Source organism: Elaeis guineensis, chromosome 2 (assembly GCF_000442705.2).
Source record: "Elaeis guineensis isolate ETL-2024a chromosome 2, EG11, whole genome shotgun sequence".
Lineage (NCBI taxonomy): Eukaryota > Viridiplantae > Streptophyta > Magnoliopsida > Arecales > Arecaceae > Elaeis > Elaeis guineensis.
The window spans coordinates 84,036,368-84,056,535 of NC_025994.2; the positions used below are offsets into that span (position 1 = coordinate 84,036,368).

Sequence of the window (20,168 nt, forward strand, 5' to 3'; positions counted from 1 at the left end):
TATTTAAAAATTATTTTTATTATTAATTTAAAAATACTATTTATATAATAACATATTATTTTTAAAAATTTATTTCAAAAAATAAAGAATAAAATATTATTTTTAAAATATATTATTTAAATAATATTAATTTTAAAATAATAATAAAAATATTATTTTTTTCAAAATATTATTTTAAAAATAATATTTTTATTATTAATTTAAAAATACTATTTGTATGATAACATATTATTTTTAAAAAAAAATATTTCAAAATACTAATAATAAACTATTATTTTAAAAAAATTATTTCTAAAATAATAATAAAAATATTATTTTAAAATATTAATTTATTATTAATAATAATTCAAATAATAATAATAAATTATTCTTAATAATAAATATTATTTTTTAATAATAAAATATTATTATTATTGATTAATAATAAAATATTATTATTTGATTAATAATAAAAAAAATATTTTAGTAATAATAATAAAATATTATTATTTTAATAATAATAATATATAAAAAGTATAATGTGTAAGCGAAGGATCCATTGACTTTTCTATCTCCTCCGATCCGGAGGGGAGGGCTGTGGCGGAGGCACCATGGGCGAGCAAGAGGCGGACGGTGAAATCGAGCCTGCCCCCTTGCTTAGAGGCTATTAAATACAGAGATTTGGCTTTCAAATCGACAGAGTGTCGTGCTCAGTTTGTGGATAATTTATCAGGTTTGACCTGATCTGGTAGATCGATTCAGATCTCGAAACATATTATTTTAAAAAAATAATAAAAATATTATTTTTTAAAAAATAAATTAATATTTTATTATTTTTAAAATTTAAAAAAATATGTTAGCTCGCATAGTTATGGTACATGCTTAGATATACTTGATTTGTCATTTGAGGGGTTGTGATGCACTTATAGATTGCATAATCGTAGGGTTCAAAATGGGTTAGATATGGGTTGGAGTATTAGAATGTTTCCAACTCAATTTCTCAGAAGAGTTGAAAGAACGTCTCTTCAGTACAACTATTTAATATGATATAATTAATATATTTTATTTTTTTATATTTGATTCCGTATAATACGTGATTCTTCAACTAGTTAGTTATATACAACATGCGGCGCTACCAAACCAATACCCCGGATCAGCTTGCCGAAGAGGCCCAGGCTCAGGCCTTGATTGGATGGCGAAAGCGCAACCGGGTGGCTGAGGCATCACCCATCCAATAATGCCAAGAAGGAATGCCCGACAAGGAACCAACGCGCACCGGGGAACCTGGCGTTATCAGGTTTAGCTAGTCCGGATCCGTCATGAATCCAACCCGTGAGGCGTACCCGTTTTAGAGTCGCGAAGGGCTACATGACATCAGCTCCCTCGCTCTCTCTCCCCAAAACCCTAGACACCCGACTTGCAAAGGTGAGTCTCTCTCTCTCTCTCTCTCTCTCTCTCTCTCTTTCGTGGAATCCTAAAATCCCTAATGTCGCTGGTGAGTTTTCCTATTTATTTTGTGGTTTTCCTAAAATTTGCAATATTGTTACAAATTTACTTTCGATTCGCAAAGCTGTTTATTGATGCGTTTTTACAAGCATATTTAACACATTCTTGATTAAAGATCGAGCCATTTTAGGCTTGTCCTGTCTCAAACCCTTAATTTCTCGATTCACGGATCATATATTTAGGGGAACAACCAAAGATCTTCCCTTTAGCATGAGTCCATCTTCTATGAGGCATCATGAAGCTCGAGAAACCGGAAATGTCTTAATTTGGTGAGAAAACAGCTCTATAGATCGTGCAGAGTCGATCTTGGACTGTTAATTTCTAACGGAAGGGTAGTCGTCGATTCAGTCTCTAACAGGGTTGTGTCTTCTAGCCGTTGTTTCGCTCTCTGATCAGCTTGTTTATCTCTTATGGTGGAATACGATCATATTCTTGTTTGGAATATATGTCAGTTTCTGATGTATTGGGCTTAATTTGATCTCGTTTCAATCTGGGGACGGAGTACCCATCATTATTTCCTTCTTGATTTTAGAAGCTTTTACCGCTTCAACTACATTAATCTTCAGTCTTTTTTTTTTAAAAAAAAAATTTCTTTGTTTTTGTTTTTTTATTTTTATTTTTTTTTTGCTCTTTAGGAGTTCGGTGTGATTTGTTGGTCTTAAGTTTGGAATTGCACTTTAACCTACTTGCAAAAACATCGCCCATTGTCTCTGTTTTGTCATTCTCCTGTGCTGCTCCTTCTAGGCTTCTTTTGTGTGTGTATGTAGCAGTGCCCTTAAGCTTAGAATATTTTGGTATTAATACGATGTTGGGTAGTGCTTTTCAGATAACAGATTCCATGGTGCATTAAGTTCCGAATATTAAAGGAGAATTTGGTTGTAACAAGAATGGATAATGCGTTTTGGGTATACTATAATTACTTACATCAATTTTGCACAAAGAAACAGTATATTAAGGACCAGAAGCTTGTAGAATAGAAGATAAGAAGAAATATTGGTGCATTGCTGTGACAATCCAATATTTGATGGGATTCATAATATTATATTTATGTGGTATTGTGGTAGACATGGTTGAGAGGCATGGAGGAAAGCCTACATAGGGGCGATTAACACCAAATTTGGGCTCGGATTGAGTTTTTTTGTAAATTTATTCAAAATGTCAGGTTTGAACCTGAATATCATCTGATCTTTTTGCTTTACTGGATCAAATTTTAATTGGGAATAATCTAATCTAGTAAATTTTAGTCGAGAAGGTGAGAAGATTAAGACATCTTTTATTTTTGGCTTCCTTTTGGGACAGTTGGCTGATTGCTAGCTACAGAATACTAATTAAAGGTGAAAGTGAAAAGTCAAACGTCACATAACCAGTTATACATCATTATCTGACAAACATGTAAATTTATATAGATTTCCTCACAAATCTACTTCAGAATCCCCCTTGATGATATCAAATGATGAATTATAGAGCCGAAGCAGTTTTGCCAAGCCCAGTGTACCTAAGAAAAACAAACCTATTCATGCAAAACTATTTACCTAAGGACAAGAATGTGAGAGTCCTAATATCAATTAATGAACCCTTGCTAGGGCCTTTAAAAGAAAAGGATGTGGGGGAGGAGAGGAGGCAAGGAGATCTCTCACCTTCGATGCCACATGGTTGGAGCCAAGCCTGTCCAATCAGATTGTTTGCCTGGTTTAAATTATCAAATCCATGTTAATGAAAATGTATGTAAAGCTAACATCTTCCAAAAAGATGATTCGAGCTTATGGAAGGCTGTTGGTAACAAGATCACGAACCTGAGGATAAAAACACTACATAAACACTTGTGGTCGACTTTTGATCCTACTTCCCCATTGGTTTCTGCTAAATCAAATTTTCCTAGACATATTATGGTGTCATGAAACTATTTTTGTGATTTTATCTTGCCGTCATTGTTCTCCACTTTTCTTTGTTGATCTCATATCCTCTATCATAGTTATTGTTCCTTAAATTGTTTCTGGCCTATGAAACACAAAGAAACACCATCTCAAATGCTTCTTCCTCACTCTTATCTTTTATTTTGCTACATATTGACTACATTGAGAGTTTTTTGTACAAATGTATCATACATACATGTTATCATGTATTTTCACCATCTTCACCATAGCCTTGAGTGCTGTTCTCTGTCAAACTTCTGTATTCATCCTACATAATTGCTCTTAGGTGGCTAAGGTGGGTGTCCAAAGGATGGATGGGTTAGTAAAGGAGGAAAGTTATTGGCAGAAAAAGCAAATAACTACAATTTATTGCCTAACACTTATCTCAGCTTTCAATTAATTCGAAGACACATAATTAGGTAAGTTCCCATATCAAAAAGTTTTGGATCAGCAGCATAATTTGGGACCCCATAAGGACAACCTTGGCTAGCTCTAGCTAGTCCCATATTTGAAACGATATGTGCAAAAGATTTTGTCCAAAAGGGTCCCATAAAAATGAACATCAGTAAATAATAATAGAAGGTGACAACTACTTTATCTAGTCATTTGGACACTGGTGCGTTATGCATCTACTGTCTACGCTCTGTGTGAACTTGTTTCTGACCTAGTTTGTTGAGATGATTGTTCCAGCAATGGTCATTCCTATAAATAACTTTTGTTGAACATGGCTTAGCAACCGCATGACATAGATTAAGGAGTTCATTCAATTGTTTGAAGAATGAGGACATTCTGGATCTCCACTTTTTGATCTCTTTATTTCGTAAGCTTTAGGTTGAGCTAACAAGGGAAAGAAGAAGAAAAAGAAGAAGAAAGAAATAAAGAAAGAAAAATTGTTAAATTTTGCTTACCTGATTTCGTTTTTGTGTCAGATATTTGGTATATATTAAGTTGACTGCAGCATTCTTGTAGTCAGAAAAGATGGCCAAGAAGAAAAATCCCCTTGTGTTTCTGGACATATCAATTGATGGAAACCGAGCTGAAAGAATAGTAATCGAGGTATCACTTGAATCATCTTATCATATAGAACATATCTTCTTTTTATAGTTATGTCATTCTGTTCATTTATCTTACCTTTGCTTCTATTTAGCTTTTGTCTGTGCTAGGAAAACTGATCCATTCCTTTGGTTGGTTTTCTATTGTCTGAATATACAGCTCTTTTCAGATGTTGTTCCTAAGACTGCTGAGAACTTTCGAGCGCTTTGTACTGGTAATATTGTATCTTTTCAGTTATTGACAACCCAGCCTGCTTTTCTTAAGCAATAAGCATACATATGCCTGTATATGCAACATAACTTACATGTAATGGACATGATAAATGTTGTATGTCTGCTTTTTTTTTTTTTGGCAAGGACAAAAGAATCAACTGTTAGGTCTTGTCATTGATATCTGATGGCAACAGTTGACAGTTAGACCAGTCGATGTGAATAACTAACTTATGTTTTATACTGTACATACTGCCAGATATTCACTTTGCTAGCGATGACCTTGATTGACATTGTTGTGCCTATATACTGGTTTTATTTTGCTTTAATGTACTCTGGATGCTATCTTATTTGATGCAATGTATTCTAAACTTTGTGTTACTATATAAAATGGAAGGCCTAACTTCTGGTACCCTCACAGGAGAGAAGGGCATTGGGGCTTCTACTGGAAAATCATTACATTACAAGGGATCAATTTTTCATCGCATTGTCAAAAGATTTGGTGCTCAAGTATGTCATCCAGTTTTTAGATTTCAAATGTTTATTGAATTATCTCCAACTGGGCTATCCTGCTGAAGACTTGTTTCTTGAATCCTTTGAATATGTATCATATAAGCTGTGTAAAGTTGAAGAGTGGGCTGCTTTTATTGTTGTTGAGTCAATTTTTTAATCCTATTTTCTGTATCCTGATGTTCTAAAGCTGGTCCTATCTAAATTTATGGTATGATCTCAATCACCTTTGATGAAAGCAACAATCACTGATGAATGCTGTTTTTTGCAGGGTGGCGATATTGCAAAACTAGATGGTATTGCTTTGTTATGTCCAGGCATCTTTCTATGTGACTTCTTGCTGTATATACTTTCAAAGCTCAACCTTATGTGCTATTTCCAGGCAGTGGTGGAGAAAGTATATATGGAGGAAAGTTTTCAGGTATCTGTGTTTATAAATAATAATGTACTTCTGGTAATTTCCTGATATCATTTTAAGCTATATCATTTTAAGCTACACAAGTCTTATATTATTTGATGTACGCATTATCTTTGTAGATGAGAATTTTAAGCTGAAGCATGATGGACCTGGTGTTTTGTCCATGGCAAGTCCTGCACCAGATTCAAATGGATCGCAATTTTTCATGAGCTTCAGGGCTGCACCACGCCTTGACGGGTAGCACTTATTTTATTTTGGCTTTCAGATGTTTGTTTTAATTCCATGTTATGATGGAACTTGGTGGAGTTCTTACACTAAGTGATAATCTGTGATAGGGTATTGTTTTTGACATATCTTTGTAGCTCGATTCTTCCTTGCTGTAAATTTTAAACACATAAATCATTTTGTTTAATATGGTATAATGTTTCTCAGATCATCCTCGTAGTAGTTACATTGCATTTTATGGAGTAAGTTGATCAATTCATCTCATTGTATTATATTGAATTTACAACCAGATATCTGCTTTTGAAGAAGCCATATATTTCACCACCTATGCCTCGTCATTTAGAAACAAGTAACTAAAATCGATTAGATAAAGTGATATTACTGTATTGGATTTTAAGATTACATTTTATTTTTTTCAGCAAAAATGTTGTTTTTGGGAAGGTCGTGAGTGGAATGAGTTTGCTGAAGAAGATGGAACAGGCAGGTTCAGATAAAGGAAAACCTATTTGCACTGTTAAAATTGTGGATTGTGGTGAAGCTTCTGATAATAAAACTAAAACTGAACTTGGGACTGTAAAAGGTAAGAGCAGATGCTAGTATAATGTGGTTCAACTTCCTGCATGGGGTTCTGTTATTCATCAGATACATTTCAATTCCTGCAGAAGATAAGCTTATAAAATCAGGAAGGGATCTTCCTTCAGATGATAGTTCTGATGGAGAGAGGAGGATAGGACACAAGAGAACTGTTAATGACAAAAGAAAGAAGAGAAAGAGAAGATACTCATCATCTGATTCATACAGCTCCAACAACTCTGATTCAGACTCTTACTCCTCTGATAGCATCTCTGACTCAGAATCTGATTCAGACTATTCATCATCAGATGCTAGTTCATCCAGTGATTCAAGACACAAGAGGAGAAAGAAAACATCAAAAAAGGATAGATACAGGCATGGGAAAAGAAAGAGGGACTTGCTTAGAGAGAAGCAACAAAGGAGGCATAATAAAAGATCAAGACGGAGGTCAAAATCATGTGCTGTTAATCCTTTTAAATAACTATATATTCTTGTTCCTTTTCTGCTTGTGAGTGACTTGCTATTTGATGACCGTCGGCCTCATCTACAGGAGTTCGGAAAGTTCAAGTGATCCGGAGAGTGAGAGTGCCAGCAGTAGTAGCTCGGATAATGAACAAGCTGATTGTCAGAGGGATGCTCATAAAACCAAAAGTTCATTACGAGGCACTGATATCTCTGCTAAAGCTCCTGGTGTGTAATCTATCATCTCAGAAATTCCATTTAAAACTAACTGTGGTTGACAAGTTTTCTTAGATAAATCTCCCTTTAAAACTAACTGTAGTATGCTTTCCCTAATGCTTGATGTTCATAACATTAAAAGTAGTTGACATGTTTAATTTCCAGCAACCGAAGTTAACAAGTTACTTGATTTCTTAATTATTGTGCTGCTTGGGTTTTGTGATTTTTAGAGCTCTGGATGATGCTGATGCAGTCTGATTCCTGATTATATTTTGAGTGTATTATTTTGTCCCAAGTGCAATCCTGTTGCTGAGCAGTTGTAATTTTGGGCAGTCTGCTACTTTAGATAAACCTTATTGACTATCTGGGTGTAGGTTGCTGGCCAGACTTCCTAAACCTCGCTGGCAATCTACCTAATTCTGCAGCATTCTGCAATTCAGTTTGGATGCAGCTGGAACTTCTATTCCTTTGTGTGCCTGAAGGAAGAATGAAGATTGTTCCCTTCTGTTGGAGCTGTTTTGATATCTTGCAGTGAAGATGTCGTGCCACTATGTGGTGAATGACACTGAGCAAATGAGAAAAATTTGTAGGAAATATCCATTTGCCCTTGGAGAGTTTAAATTTGTAGAAATCACTAGAATCTTGTGGCTTACAATGGATCGCATGATGTCTTTATTTTAGTGATGAAGGGAGCAAGATTGTAGAATATAGATAATATAAAAGATCCCTAGAATCTCTCTCTCTCTCTCTCTCTCTCTCTCTCTCTCTCTCTCTCTATATATATATATATATATATATATATATATATATATATATATATATATATTAATGTGTAATGTTGATTTGGTTCCAGATCTTGATGTTTCAAATATTTTTTTATCCAACTGAATTGTTGTCTTGATTTAGAAAGCATCTCAATGATTCTTATTGATGTACGCCAGAAAACTATGACCCCATTGCTGGCTAAGTGTACAAATCACTTTTTGAAGCTATTCTGATGGTTTTAAAATCTAAATGCTTAAATTTAAACAAGCCATAAAAGATTATTCTAAAATGTTAATGGATATCATCATCAATAGGACAAGATGAACCGTGCTACTCCTTCACTCATGTAGTTTCACTCAGTGTTAGTCCTTGGATTGAAAGTTGTCTACCATTATCAATTGGCTAATTGCTATTTATATCATATAAGCTTCCTCATTTATTGGTATATAGATATTTCTTGGGGACTTCTGTTCATATTAACTGATATATCATATATTTCATTTGTCTTCCACATTGTTTTAACTCGTAACTATGGACAGGTATTAACTCAGGTTTATTCATGTTCGCTTGGGTCTTGCGATTTCTACATGCTTCCATGTGAATACACCAGAATGATGTCAACTTCAATAGTTGCTAATTTTGCTTATCATGGCTGATTAGTTTGCTTTTCTCTAGCCGGACAGACAAAACTTCCTGCAATGGTCTTGGGTGAAGAAGAAACTGGAGGAGGGCCAAGGAAAGATGAAAAGGAAACTGTCAAGGATAATGCTTCACATGAAGAGGGTGAACTCCTTAATGGACATGGTGAATTTCGAGAAAAAGAGAATGTCTTGGGAGCCAAAGTTGACAGAACTGTGAATCTACAATCACAATCAGATGACAAATCAAGCAGATTCAGGTTTCTCTTTTAATTTAACAGTTTACACGTGATGTAGATGTTTATCTGCAATGGTTTCAGGTGGGTTTTCTTTGTTTCAACATGTGATTAATTTTTGCTTGGACATTTTGTGTGAAGGAGCAAGGATCTCAAGGGAAGTTCAAGTGCAAGTCTTAGGAGTGGTCAACCAATTCCAGATAAGATCCTACATTTGGAAGGTGCTACTGCAAGTTCAATGAGAGAGAATGAAAGGCAAAATCAGAAAAGTCCTTCAAGGAGTCCAGAAAAAAGCCCTGGGCATAAAGCTTCTGAAGCCACTTTAAATCGTGGAAGGAATTTGTCAAGAAGCCGTTCCCGAGAGGGTGCCCCAAAGCGACTAAGGAAAGGACGAGGATTTACTGAGCAGTATGCATATGTCCGCAAATACAGAACTCCTTCACCAGAGCGTTCTCCTGTTCGCTCCCACTATTACAGGGGAAGAAATGAATGGGCAAGCGGCCAGGATAGGTAATCAGGTTGTATTTTGTAGAAGTTTGAGATAGATCTTCCATAACACTGAATTCTTATTTATTCTACCACAGGTACTCAAGATATAGGACTTACACTGAGCGCACACGAGTACAACACTATCGTCGCTCCCCAAGAGGTGGTAGTCCACTCAGGTTCTTTCCTCCACCTCCCTTCATGTGTTCTTTAACAGTTTGTATTTACTTAATTTATTTACTTCTTGCATATTTTTAGAGTGTTACCTGGCTTTTAGATTGTGATGATTATATGGTCATTATTATGTTATTTATGTGGGTTCATATATCTATCAAATATTACAACTAAAAAATAGCCATATTACCTTTCTTGTTAGAGAAATTAGATATATCCTTAGGTAAAACCACACACCATGACCTGCAACTACCACCAGTTTTTACTAGCGTGTCCAGATTTTGCATCAGAACAGGGGAAACAGGCCTCTATGCTCATTTGGAATTCTTTTTAGAGGTTCTATGACAGAGGTCACTTGTAGGTAGTTGTCTGATACCTTGTTTGGCATTAGCCATTAGATAACCACACATAGCAACTGCACTTATGGTTCTCGGTTGTAGGCATCCACACAGTGAACAATAGTTTTTGCAACTGCATTGCAAGCGAATGAAATAGACAGTTGCCTGCTACTTATAGCTGCAAATTCTATTGCGGGGCAACCAAAGAAACCCTAAATTTGAAGAATATTTAAACATCACTTATGAAACTTGCTAGTGAGGTTTGTCTAAGATGATGAGATTGATTTGACAACCTTAGGACTGTCATCAAGATTTTGCATGTTTATTTTATGATATTTGATGGACGATTATCTAGATGCGTGGATGCCTGATTCTATGCAGCGGCATCTAATAGAGTTTGGAACATGGGCATGCCCCCTAAGGTATAAGCTTATTGTTGAGCTTCATGCAAAAGATCCTCAGCCTTATTCTTTCTAAAGGAACTTCATCACATCTATGTGCTTTGGAAGATGAAGAGAAAGTAGATCACTGTTAGAAATTTTTATGGCAAGCGAGGGAAACTTTTAGGTATACATGAGCACCGTCTGGCATGTTTGTTATGTCAAAGGATTACTTGGTTATTAGGTTCTTGGTTGAATGGAAATTTGAGAATTACTGCAGAGTTGTGCTCCCCAAAGAAAAGAACTTTGGGCTAGGTAAGGGATTGTGAATAATAGCATTTTGAATGTGAAAATGCTGCTTGCCTATTGACCCTTATGTCTGGATTTTGTAGATCCGTAATGGGAGTTATTTTATATTTCTTCTTATGCTGGTCGCTTGCAATAGCATAAAGATACATAAAGTAATCCTCTATTATTTGTACTTATTTTTCAAATAATGGAAGAAATATAAAGATGCTTGCCCCTAGTGGGGTTTGAGGACCAAGCTTGACACCGGCTTTTGAGGAGTTGACATGTAAGTTACTAAAGTAATAGCGTATTCTGCTTCTGCTTGGCCAAACTGAAGTATGGCCTCTTTAATTGTATTTCTAAATGTTATCATGTGGTGCATTACTTGGTAATTCACACTCCTCAGCATGATGGTTGATGTAGACAATTAGTATTGTCACGTAACATGCATGCTTGTTATTCTGTGTTTTTATGACTTTCTTAGATATAGCCTTATATCGAGAAAATACAGATTTTTTGACATGTATGATTTTCTTAGATATCGAAGCAGGAGAGGGAGAAGCAGGAGTACTTCACCCAGTCCTGTTGGTTATCGTGGCCATGGGAGGGATCGCAGCCGGAGCCCAAGACGCAGCCTGAGTCCTAAATTTGACCGGGGACCAACGGTTAGTGATAGACTCCGATCTCGTCTTGGTCCACAAGGAAATAGACACCCTTCTGATAGAGGAAGGTCGAGGTCAAGGAACCGGGATTCTTTGGCTTCCAGGTCTCCTGATGCAGGCCCTCATGCCAACAAAGACAAGGGTGATATGAGGTCTCGAAGCAGTTCTAGATCCAGCAGCCCTGCTGGAAACCGTGGGTTGGTTTCTTATGGAGACGGGAGCCCTGATAGGTAGCTTTGAATGAGCGTCATAAGAAATGTGCTCTCCTTTCCAATCTCTTGTAATCGGTTGTGCACATGGAACACAAGCGCTTGTGGTGGCCATGTTCAGGCTTTCGAACATTATGACGTTTTCTTGCTTGGTTTTAGGCTGTTTCTAGAGACCGAGTTGTTTTGATTTGTGTCAAGGATGTTTCTTGCATTTGGCGGTGCTTTTTTTTTTTTTTTTTTTTTGCCGACCGGTACCTCAAAATGATTGGTAATGAACTGCAACGTGGTGTGACCAATATTAAAGATGATTAGCTGAGAATAAATTAATGAAATAATGATAAGAAGGACGATTTTTTTCAGAGTTATATTATTTTCAGTTGAAATTTTGGAAATCTTGAATTAATGTTGATGAAGTAAATTCCTTGAGTATGTATTATCTGTGGAGGGGAAGAAGCCAGGTCATTTACGATTGTTTGGAGTTTTGATCAATTGGACTGACTAATCAGTATCGGGTACTGCCTCACAGTGCGTATGGTGCAGTTCAAGGCTTGGATCTACTTAATTTTGAGCATATGATGGTACCATGCTATAAAGATGAGCTGTTTGTGTGGGACTGCTTCAGATGAATAGTCTTCTGGTATAGCATATTGGATGGTGCAATCACAACCATGACTTCATATGCATCGTGTTTGAGGTCATGCATGCAAATGAGCGAGAGCTTGAGCAGGAAAATCCATATCGAGTGATTAAAATTGGTGAATAACAAACCACATCAGGGCAAGTTCGAATATTTAAGCTTGATCAGCTCCTTGGTGTCAAAAAGCTACGCCATGTTTGAGAGCATGGTCTTCTTCATGTCACAAAATAAGGATGCTGCTGCTTTTGGTTTGTCATGGAATTTGAGTCTATATCTTGGGGAAACGAGCACCATTAGCTACATGATGGCGAACAAGTTTACCCCAGACATCCATCCGTCCAAAGTGGACGCTTGATATGCTTCTCCTCAAGACATGCACAATAAACATACATAATAATCCATGTAGGACAGTGGTACCAAGCAAGCACCATCATAATTAGCAAGACAAAAAGAGATTAGTCATGTACAATGTTGATCTCTGTGCATAAAATCAGGTAGTGCCATAATGATGCAGCATTCTGTTGTGTACAACATAGCATAATATGTAATAGAATGACATTGTCACAACATAATTAATAAAATATGACATTCATATACCTGATGCTTATAGGTTTCAAACTATCTATAATAGATTCTAAAAGGAATTGGTTTTTATAATAAAATAAACATCATGATGCAGGATATATGTCAATTGAGGGTCGAGTGGCCATAAGCCTTTGCTCAGCAACTAGAGATTTTAGATTTCATGCACTGTTGATGCATCACCGAAAATCGAAACATGTATACATCTTCCTAACTTTCTCTCTCAATTAATGAAATTAAATAAAATAGAACAAAAAAACTGCAGGACAAATAATAACCATGCCAAGTGATCAAGATGTTCCAAGAGCATTTCTAGTCCTGCCTAAGAATTCTCACTAGGACCAGTGGGAAAAAATGTGCATCGACTAATTGCTGATTTGACTAATTGCTGATTTGCAGAATGCGTATGGTTTCAAGCCACATGCTTATCTTATAAGGAGATGATGCTGCACATAATTCACAAGGATAGCAAGCAGAGGCATCAGCTCATAACTGCATTATACATTCTAATTGGGGTACCATATCCTGCATATGTATATGGCAAATTGCTTTCTGCTAGATGACAATGTGCTGTCTTTGTATAGCACACATAGCACACACACACATAAAAGCACCATCAGATATGATTATTGTTCTCCTAATCAGCTAATCCTGATTTATCTAATAAAGGTATCAATGCAGTAAAGACAATATAGAAGCGCCTACATGGAGCAGTACATGCATTATTTGATTAACACAAACCATGCTGTCCTTTCCAGCCTCTCTCCCTCTCTCTCATATTGGCATTCCCTTGGGGACAATCTGATCTTTAATCCACATATAAATGGGCACCAACACAAAGTATGCTGCTGCGATGGTACCTAAGATGAAGCGAGTGAGGAAGGCGAATGGATTCACAGGCTGCTTCACGTCCTCAGCCTTTGGACCAAGCTGCACAAAGACCCAAATAATCTCATAATCAGAAGGTTGTAATAGGATCGTAAAGCATTGACTGAAATTTTGTACATGATTCCTAGTAAAACAAACCCAGGGGAAGCCCTCGCTTCCTCCATTTCATCAAAAAAAAGTAACTTTTGTACATGGTGTATATAGACGTGAGGAATTTCTCTGTTCATTCCATATATTAATTTTTCAAGCTAATGGAAGCAATTCATTTGGCACTCCTGGTTTACACTAGAGCATTACGCCTTAGATTATATGGGAGCATAAGGATTCTTTGGCAAAACTAATCTATGATTAATGGGCACATAAACCATGAAGACCAGAAACTTCAGGACTTAACAGTATGAAGTGTCTATGGAGTACCCATTGGAAATCTTAAGGACTTAAGTGTTTTTTTCCTCCTTATGAACAATGTAAACAGATCCACATGCTGAACAGCATTTCTGAATGTGACATTTTTGGTTATGGATAATTGGTTCATACAAAATTCATGCAAATAGTGCATAGAATTGTATTAAAGGTGCTGGCCGGATGTTATTGAGGCTTCAAAGTTTGAAAATAAACTGATCAGGCTAAACATAAGAGATTAGGATGACAAGAATAACAGATGGCTTCCCAGGTGCAAAAGTCATTCTATAACACTCTTAAGGGGAGAAGCAAGGCCATTTGAAGCCTGACTTTGATAAAGCTTCCCAATAGAATCTCTTAAATCTGACAGATTGGTTGATGAGAGATCTTGACTTCTTTCTGAAAGATGGTGCTTGTGGATAGCTGATTGCATTCAAAGTATTGGAGATAATACCTTGTAGGAATTGTGGATTCATGTGTCGTCTACTAGTTCTCAATGCAATGGACCCCTATGGGGCATACGGTGTCATGACAAGTCCTAGCATTTGGTCCCTTGAAGATTCGTTCAGTAAGCAAATTGTAGTTTTGTGGTCATGGTCAGCCTAGTTCTGTTCAGCTGTCCTTTATTTTCCTTAATTATGTTTAGGAAGTTGGCCACTTTAAAGGAATCAGCACACCATAATATTTTTTTATGATGGCATCATTTCTGAAAGTTCATATGAAAGCTAGTTCACTGAAGATGAAAGAATTGCAATACGAACAATTTACAAATCCACAATGTTCTTTCATATGCAGCAACTAAATTCATGTTACAATCATGGAGTTTTGATGCCTCTTTTTCTGAAAGTTCATTGAAGGGACCATTCATCATCATAAATATCTTCAGGCCTTTATACATATGGTACATCTTCCTCATAATAAGGTACATGTAATTAACTGTTTTCTTGAGCAAGACTTTTTCTGTACATGGTATGTGAGAAAGTTCTCTCTTTGTTTTTCAAGGACTACAAAACTGAAGAACAGAGGGCAACTTTGCTATTCCTGAGTTGGACTACTATGAGTGACTTCCCAGGGTACCAGGCTTATATATTCTCACTATTTCAGAATTTTCTTATATTTGGAAAAGAAATCTGAGTGTTTGAATCAAACAAGGAGCTCCTAGTCAGTCACCTAATAGAAGTACCATGAGACCTACGATTGTTTCAACAGAGAGGAATAGTAGGCCAACCATATAAGGTGTTTCTGAACTATTTTGGCAAAATTTTGAAGCCTTATCTCGCCCCAGACTAGTGCTGAAAAATATTAACGTAGTCACTGGTTGATTTATACATAAAAAATGTCACTAAGATTGTGGTTTGGAGTGGTCTATGCATTGACATGGGGCTCTGGGGATTTCAAAATCTGGGAACCTTAAAAGAATTGATTTGCAAGTAATGATTCCTCAAAAATGTCAATAGGATTGTGGTTTGGACTGGTTTATGCATTGATATGGGGCTCTGTTAACCTTAAAAGAATCGATTTGCAAGTCAGGATCCTTTTTTGGACTTGAATCACCTACAATGGACATCTTATCCTTAGCAAAATAGGGTTCTCTAGGAGTAGCAGGGCCTTTAGATAAATGGGCCTCATTCAACAATCGATTACAACAAAACTTCAACATGTTATCTTTTACATTAAATTTTCTTCCAAATATTTTCTCATGCTTGATCCTTTCATTAACTAGTTATATCTTTTTTTCAAGATACTCCACATTTCAAAATGGCCTTGCATACAAATGCTTACCCTAAGTATCTCTTACCCATCTTACCACTCCACCTACTCAACTCATATATTTTAAATTCTCTTTGTTCTTCCATTAAAAAAATCTAAGACACTGGTAATCACTATCTATTTTCACTCAATAGAACTGCATTTCATACGTTCTATTTTAGTTGTATTATATTTTAGGTACTGCAAGTTTGAAAAACAAACTGACAGAAGAAAATATCAAAATTGTCATATTGATTAGCTTAAAGTAGTGTCTTCTTCACCTCAAACTCACAAAGGCAAAGAAAGGGACCAACAAGATCCTTCATAGTTATGAGATTTATATGGAACTTAGTCAACCAAGTTCAAGCTTAAAGATGATTAAGCCTCTGAAAATTCTTAAAGTGGCTTGTGATTTATAGGCATACATTTACATTAAGATAGACAGATCTAGATAAGAAAAATCTTATGGTCCATGATGTTGTGATTCTAGTGAGTATAGAAAGAACTAGTACTTGAAAACACTAGAATTAATGGATCATTACATGCTAGTGAGCTATTAAATTATCAAAAAAAATATATTTTTATTGTAACCAATTGAGATAAAATGTTACAATCCAAAAAAAAAATAAAAGCTTTTAAGTTCACCAATAAAAAAACAACAAATGCAGAATATGAAAACATAAGAAAATAATGCTTCTCTTCAAGGTTACAAAACCACAACTTACACGAAAGCAGAAATTAAGGCAGATAGAACCATCTATAGTTCTACAGGAAAAGTGCAAGATGGCCTAGGAGAAGCAGTTCACCCATTAATCTTGACCTCTCTCTAAATATGACCAACTTACATGAAGTTAATGTTTTCATAAACTCCACTCTGAAGCAAGCAGAGCTAGATCTTAACCTAAAATGCCACTCGTACCATATTAAGGTTGCATCAGCATACCCTCTAGATAAAAGAAACAACTAAGAAGTTTATATAACCAGACAAACTGCATATATCTTAACATTTGATTAATAGGCATTGTCAATTCAGAAATGACTCGGTACGTGCCACCAATTAGAGAGCTATTACTTGAAGGCGCATAAAATTAAACAATTACAATAGATTTGTGATTGATTTCTATCTCAATCCACAAAATATCAATTATATAGCATGGCAGAAGTAGCAGTGTGCTTTTCTGGAACCTAAGCAAATAATGTCACTTATTTGTAATTCTATTTTGCATACAAGATCATCAAAATATAGGAAATAGATAAGAAGACTATTTCCTAAAATTGTTTGATAACATATAGAAAATTTTCTCCTTTTGTTCTTTTACTGACACTAATACTGAAGCAGATAGCAATGAATGAAGGGAAATGATGCAGGATAATAAATAAGAGAAATGAGTTTAGTATCATGGGTGCTTAATATGTATGTATGCATGTGTGTATATAGTGAATTAGCAAAAAAAAATCACCTGCAAAGGAGAATCCCCAGATGCTCTTTTCACACCCGTAACAGAGCATCCCATAATCAGACCATGCCGACGAACACCACGGTACCATTTGGGACCGATCCTTTTCAATTTAACATCCTTAAATCCAGCCTTTTGAAACCACTCAATGTATTCTTCTTCCTTAGGAAAAAGCATCCACACGTCAGCAAAGAAGCGAGAGAGCCAGAAGGTTGGGTATACAGGACCGATCACACAAGCTATTCCTCCAAGTTTCAACACCCTATATGCTTCCTTGATTCCACGTTGCGGATCAGGCCAATATTCGATACTGGAAAAGGATGATCATGCCAACATTATCAAAGAAAACTTAGGGTCTACATTAATCTATTTATGTAATTCAACATAAATTCCTCTTACATTTCAAGGAGTATAGTAGGAAAACATATAATAACCCGAACAGATCAAACTCAGATTTTTTACGTAAAAAAGTTCTATTAAGCATCTATATGATACCTAAATGTTCAAATATATGCAAAATAGTAATTTCAAACTTTCATTAAGTTGTTTTAATCTCATATGAAGCTTAATTAATAGAATTGGAAGTTGATACCCGAGCAGAACCAGGTTTGAGAACAAGGAGGGGAATTCTCCAAAATTTTGAGCAGAGAAGCAACCAGGGAGCAAGTCTAGAAGTGAAATTCCGCAAAGATTTCAAAGCATAAGCAGCATCCCAGCAAGTCTAGGAGTTCTATCAAGACATCATTTATTCAGGTTTTGAAGTAAATTATCGAGCATGCTCATCAGGCAGACAACAATATCTTAAACTTCCAAGATATAAAATATGGAATTAGGTATCAGCTCATCAGTATTGAAAAAATATCTATCATTACATCCTCGATATCAATTGATTGATAATTTTGTCCAACACCCACAGAAAATGCAATACTTTGCTCCTGAGATATGATCATCCAATCAAATCTATGTGGTGAAGTATAAATACAAATTTCTAAAAGGAAGAAAGATCTCAACTTTGAATTCAGGAGAGCAAATATGCTTCGAAGAGATCACCGAAATTTTACCTTCCGGCGGAGATATAACGGTCCACGGAGTCAGTGGGGAAAGGGAGGTCCTCGGCATCTCCCTCAATGATGGTGCACTCCTTGAGGGCCTCCTTCTGCCTTGCCTTGGCAAGCTGGTGGGGTGACTGATCCAGAATTGTAACATTCTTGGGGTGCACATGCTTGATGATCCCCAAAGTGGTGAATCCCGTTCCACCACCCACATCCACCACCTTTAACCTAGGATCAAAGAGATCGGCCGGCTCCAGAGCATCATCCCTCATGTCCTCAGTCCAGTGCCCAGGGTTTATGACGTGGTCATACACTATGGAAAGGAACCTATAGAACCAAAAAGCCTCCTTTTTGTGCTGAATGAACCTGGGCTGGTTGGCCGGCCTAGAAGATGAGAGGCTACATTTGGGTACCATGGTTCTAGTCCTAGAATTCCCATTAAAGGGCACCATTCCCATCTTTGGGAGGCGTCTTCCATGGAGAGAGGACCCCAAGAAGCCCAGTCCACTGGGGGCTCTTCCCGTAGAGAGAGGAAGGTTCTCCGCTCCATTAAGCACCGAGGAAGCCATGGAATGGTAAAGGGAGGAAAACCCGAGAGAAAAATCCGATCTTGGACGGTTCACAGCTCTATTTCTACTGGGAAAAAAAGGTAGTTTTCCATGAACAGCTGAAGAAAATCCAAGAATTGCTAGAAAAAAAAACGAGTCTTTTATCAGAGATCGGAGGATGGATGGACGGAGACAGATTTTAGACACTAAAAAGCTGTAGAGGAAAAAATAAATTTTTTTTTTTTTTTCACGTTTTCTTCCCCTCCAAAGTCATGATTCGAAGGGAAAATAAACAGGGCTTTCGAAAGGGAAAAAGAAAGCTAGAGACTGCGGGAGGAAGGACTTCTTACCAAATTCCAAGGGGTTTGAGATGGGAGGAAGAAGGGAGGCATTGAAGAGAGACGATACCGCAGCGTTCCTGAGCCCAGGACTGGGTGCGTATTGAAACGAAAAGTCTACCACCACAGATTTTGCGGAGTTTGAGATAGCCAAACAATTTTTTTTTTGGTAAATAATAATTTTTTTAAGAAGCTTTTTTTTTTTTTTTTTAAATACGGTACCATCCTGAGGAAAAAGCACTGCCACATATTCAGAGCCATGAAGATAAAATTTCAAAGGTATTTTCTCAATAAAAATCTCTATATATATATTAAATAAAGAGAGAAGAAAATTTTGATTTTTTTAAAAAACAAAAAAATAAATAGAAAACATCTCTCAAAAAATCACGAGTAAATCCACACTTCTGCGCACACAAAAAGAATGGCACCCGCTGCTTTTCCCTTTTACGCGCAAATAAAATCTATTTCTTTCCTTCTCTGCCCCGTAAATAAATAAAATAAGACACAACCATTTCTTTCCTTTATTTCCATTGGACTCTAATCAAGTACAAAATTTCCTTTCGTCCTGTTCTCCACGTACAAATAAAATAAGAGAATTATTTCTTTTTTAGGTTGTACTTTTCAGAATCCTTCCTTTTTTTCATTAAATAACATCACACACGAAAACAAAAATAAAAAAACAAAACCATTTCTTTCTTTTGTTTTTTGTTGGACTCTTCAAAATCTTTTCTTTCTTTTTTTTTCGTTGGACTCTTCCAAAAGGAAATAACAAAATTTCCATTTTCTTCTTAGATCTTCGAAATCTTTCCTTGTTTTTGTTGAACTCCTCAAGAAAGAAACAACAAATTCTTCCTACTCTCCAAATTTTTTTGATTTTTTAAGTTTTCAAAAGAAATAGTAAACTAAATTTCTTTGACTCGATTTTTTTGTACACTTCAAAAAACGTGCACATAAGAAAAAAAATATTATTTTTATATTTTTTAAAAATTTAACAAAAAATTTGATATATATATATATATATATATCATTTTGCACATAAAAAATTTCAACCTTATATTTAGTGCCATCATGAGCAAAGATAGTAAAAAATATAAAAATTAGTACCATCATGACCAAAGATAGTAAAAGATATAAAAATAAATACAATATATATATATTATTTTATATATAAAAAATTTCAACCTTATATTTAGTGTCATCATGAGCAAAGATAGTAAAAAATACAAAAATTAGTGCCATCATGACCAAAGATAGTAAAAGATACAAAAATAAATA

At 35.8% G+C, this 20,168-nt stretch overlaps 2 protein-coding genes across 8 annotated transcripts; one reads left to right on the forward strand and one right to left on the reverse strand.

Annotated features, from left to right (window-relative positions):
• The first annotated feature begins 1,289 nt into the window (after positions 1-1,289).
• LOC105055603 (peptidyl-prolyl cis-trans isomerase CYP63) lies at positions 1,290-11,605 on the forward strand. 5 transcript variants are annotated; one of them, XM_073251974.1, is made up of 14 exons: positions 1,290-1,404; positions 4,368-4,454; positions 4,611-4,665; positions 5,082-5,170; positions 5,442-5,466; positions 5,553-5,591; positions 5,708-5,825; positions 6,233-6,393; positions 6,476-6,833; positions 6,937-7,076; positions 8,505-8,727; positions 8,845-9,213; positions 9,288-9,352; positions 10,908-11,245. In XM_073251974.1, exons 1-14 carry the CDS (start codon positions 1,348-1,350, stop codon positions 11,006-11,008), a joined length of 1,887 nt encoding a protein of 628 aa, XP_073108075.1. In that variant the 5' UTR covers positions 1,290-1,347; the 3' UTR covers positions 11,009-11,245. The 5 variants fall into 5 exon arrangements, with proteins under 5 accessions (XP_073108075.1, XP_073108073.1, XP_073108072.1 ...); XM_073251972.1 differs by having other exon boundaries at positions 1,291-1,404; positions 4,328-4,454; positions 9,288-9,368; positions 10,908-11,605; XM_073251971.1 differs by having other exon boundaries at positions 1,295-1,404; positions 9,288-9,368; positions 10,908-11,605.
• A 1,320-nt stretch (positions 11,606-12,925) lies between these two features.
• LOC105055609 (2-methyl-6-phytyl-1,4-hydroquinone methyltransferase 1, chloroplastic) lies at positions 12,926-19,060 on the reverse strand. 3 transcript variants are annotated; one of them, XM_010937508.3, is made up of 4 exons: positions 18,906-19,060; positions 18,017-18,640; positions 16,959-17,265; positions 12,926-13,389 (listed from the first exon to the last, which is right to left on the reverse strand). In XM_010937508.3, the coding sequence occupies exons 2-4, from the start codon at positions 18,574-18,576 to the stop codon at positions 13,234-13,236; spliced, it is 1,023 nt and encodes a 340-aa protein (XP_010935810.1). In that variant the 5' UTR covers positions 18,577-18,640; positions 18,906-19,060; the 3' UTR covers positions 12,926-13,233. The 3 variants fall into 3 exon arrangements, with proteins under 3 accessions (XP_010935810.1, XP_010935791.1, XP_010935801.1); XM_010937489.3 differs by having other exon boundaries at positions 18,017-18,695; positions 18,906-19,057; XM_010937499.3 differs by having other exon boundaries at positions 18,017-18,643; positions 18,906-19,049.
• Positions 19,061-20,168: the final 1,108 nt, after the last annotated feature.

What these genes read in the sequence shown, in the direction of transcription:
- LOC105055603 (XM_073251971.1), top strand. Translation starts at nt 1,348, where the DNA reads ATGACATCAGCTCCCTCGCTCTCTCTCCCCAAAACCCTAGACACCCGA. An exon ending in CTGAAAGAATAGTAATCGAG is followed by an intron (nt 4,455 to 4,610) that starts GTATCACTTGAA and finishes CTGAATATACAG; the next exon opens with CTCTTTTCAGATGTTGTTCC. An exon ending in GACAAATCAAGCAGATTCAG is followed by an intron (nt 8,728 to 8,844) that starts GTTTCTCTTTTA and finishes TTTTGTGTGAAG; the next exon opens with GAGCAAGGATCTCAAGGGAA.
- LOC105055609 (XM_010937508.3), bottom strand. Translation starts at nt 18,576, where the DNA reads ATGGCTTCCTCGGTGCTTAATGGAGCGGAGAACCTTCCTCTCTCTACG. An exon ending in CGTTATATCTCCGCCGGAAG is followed by an intron (nt 17,266 to 18,016) that starts GTAAAATTTCGG and finishes ATCCTTTTCCAG; the next exon opens with TATCGAATATTGGCCTGATC. An exon ending in CTGGGGATTCTCCTTTGCAG is followed by an intron (nt 13,390 to 16,958) that starts GTGATTTTTTTT and finishes GTCTTTGTGCAG; the next exon opens with CTTGGTCCAAAGGCTGAGGA.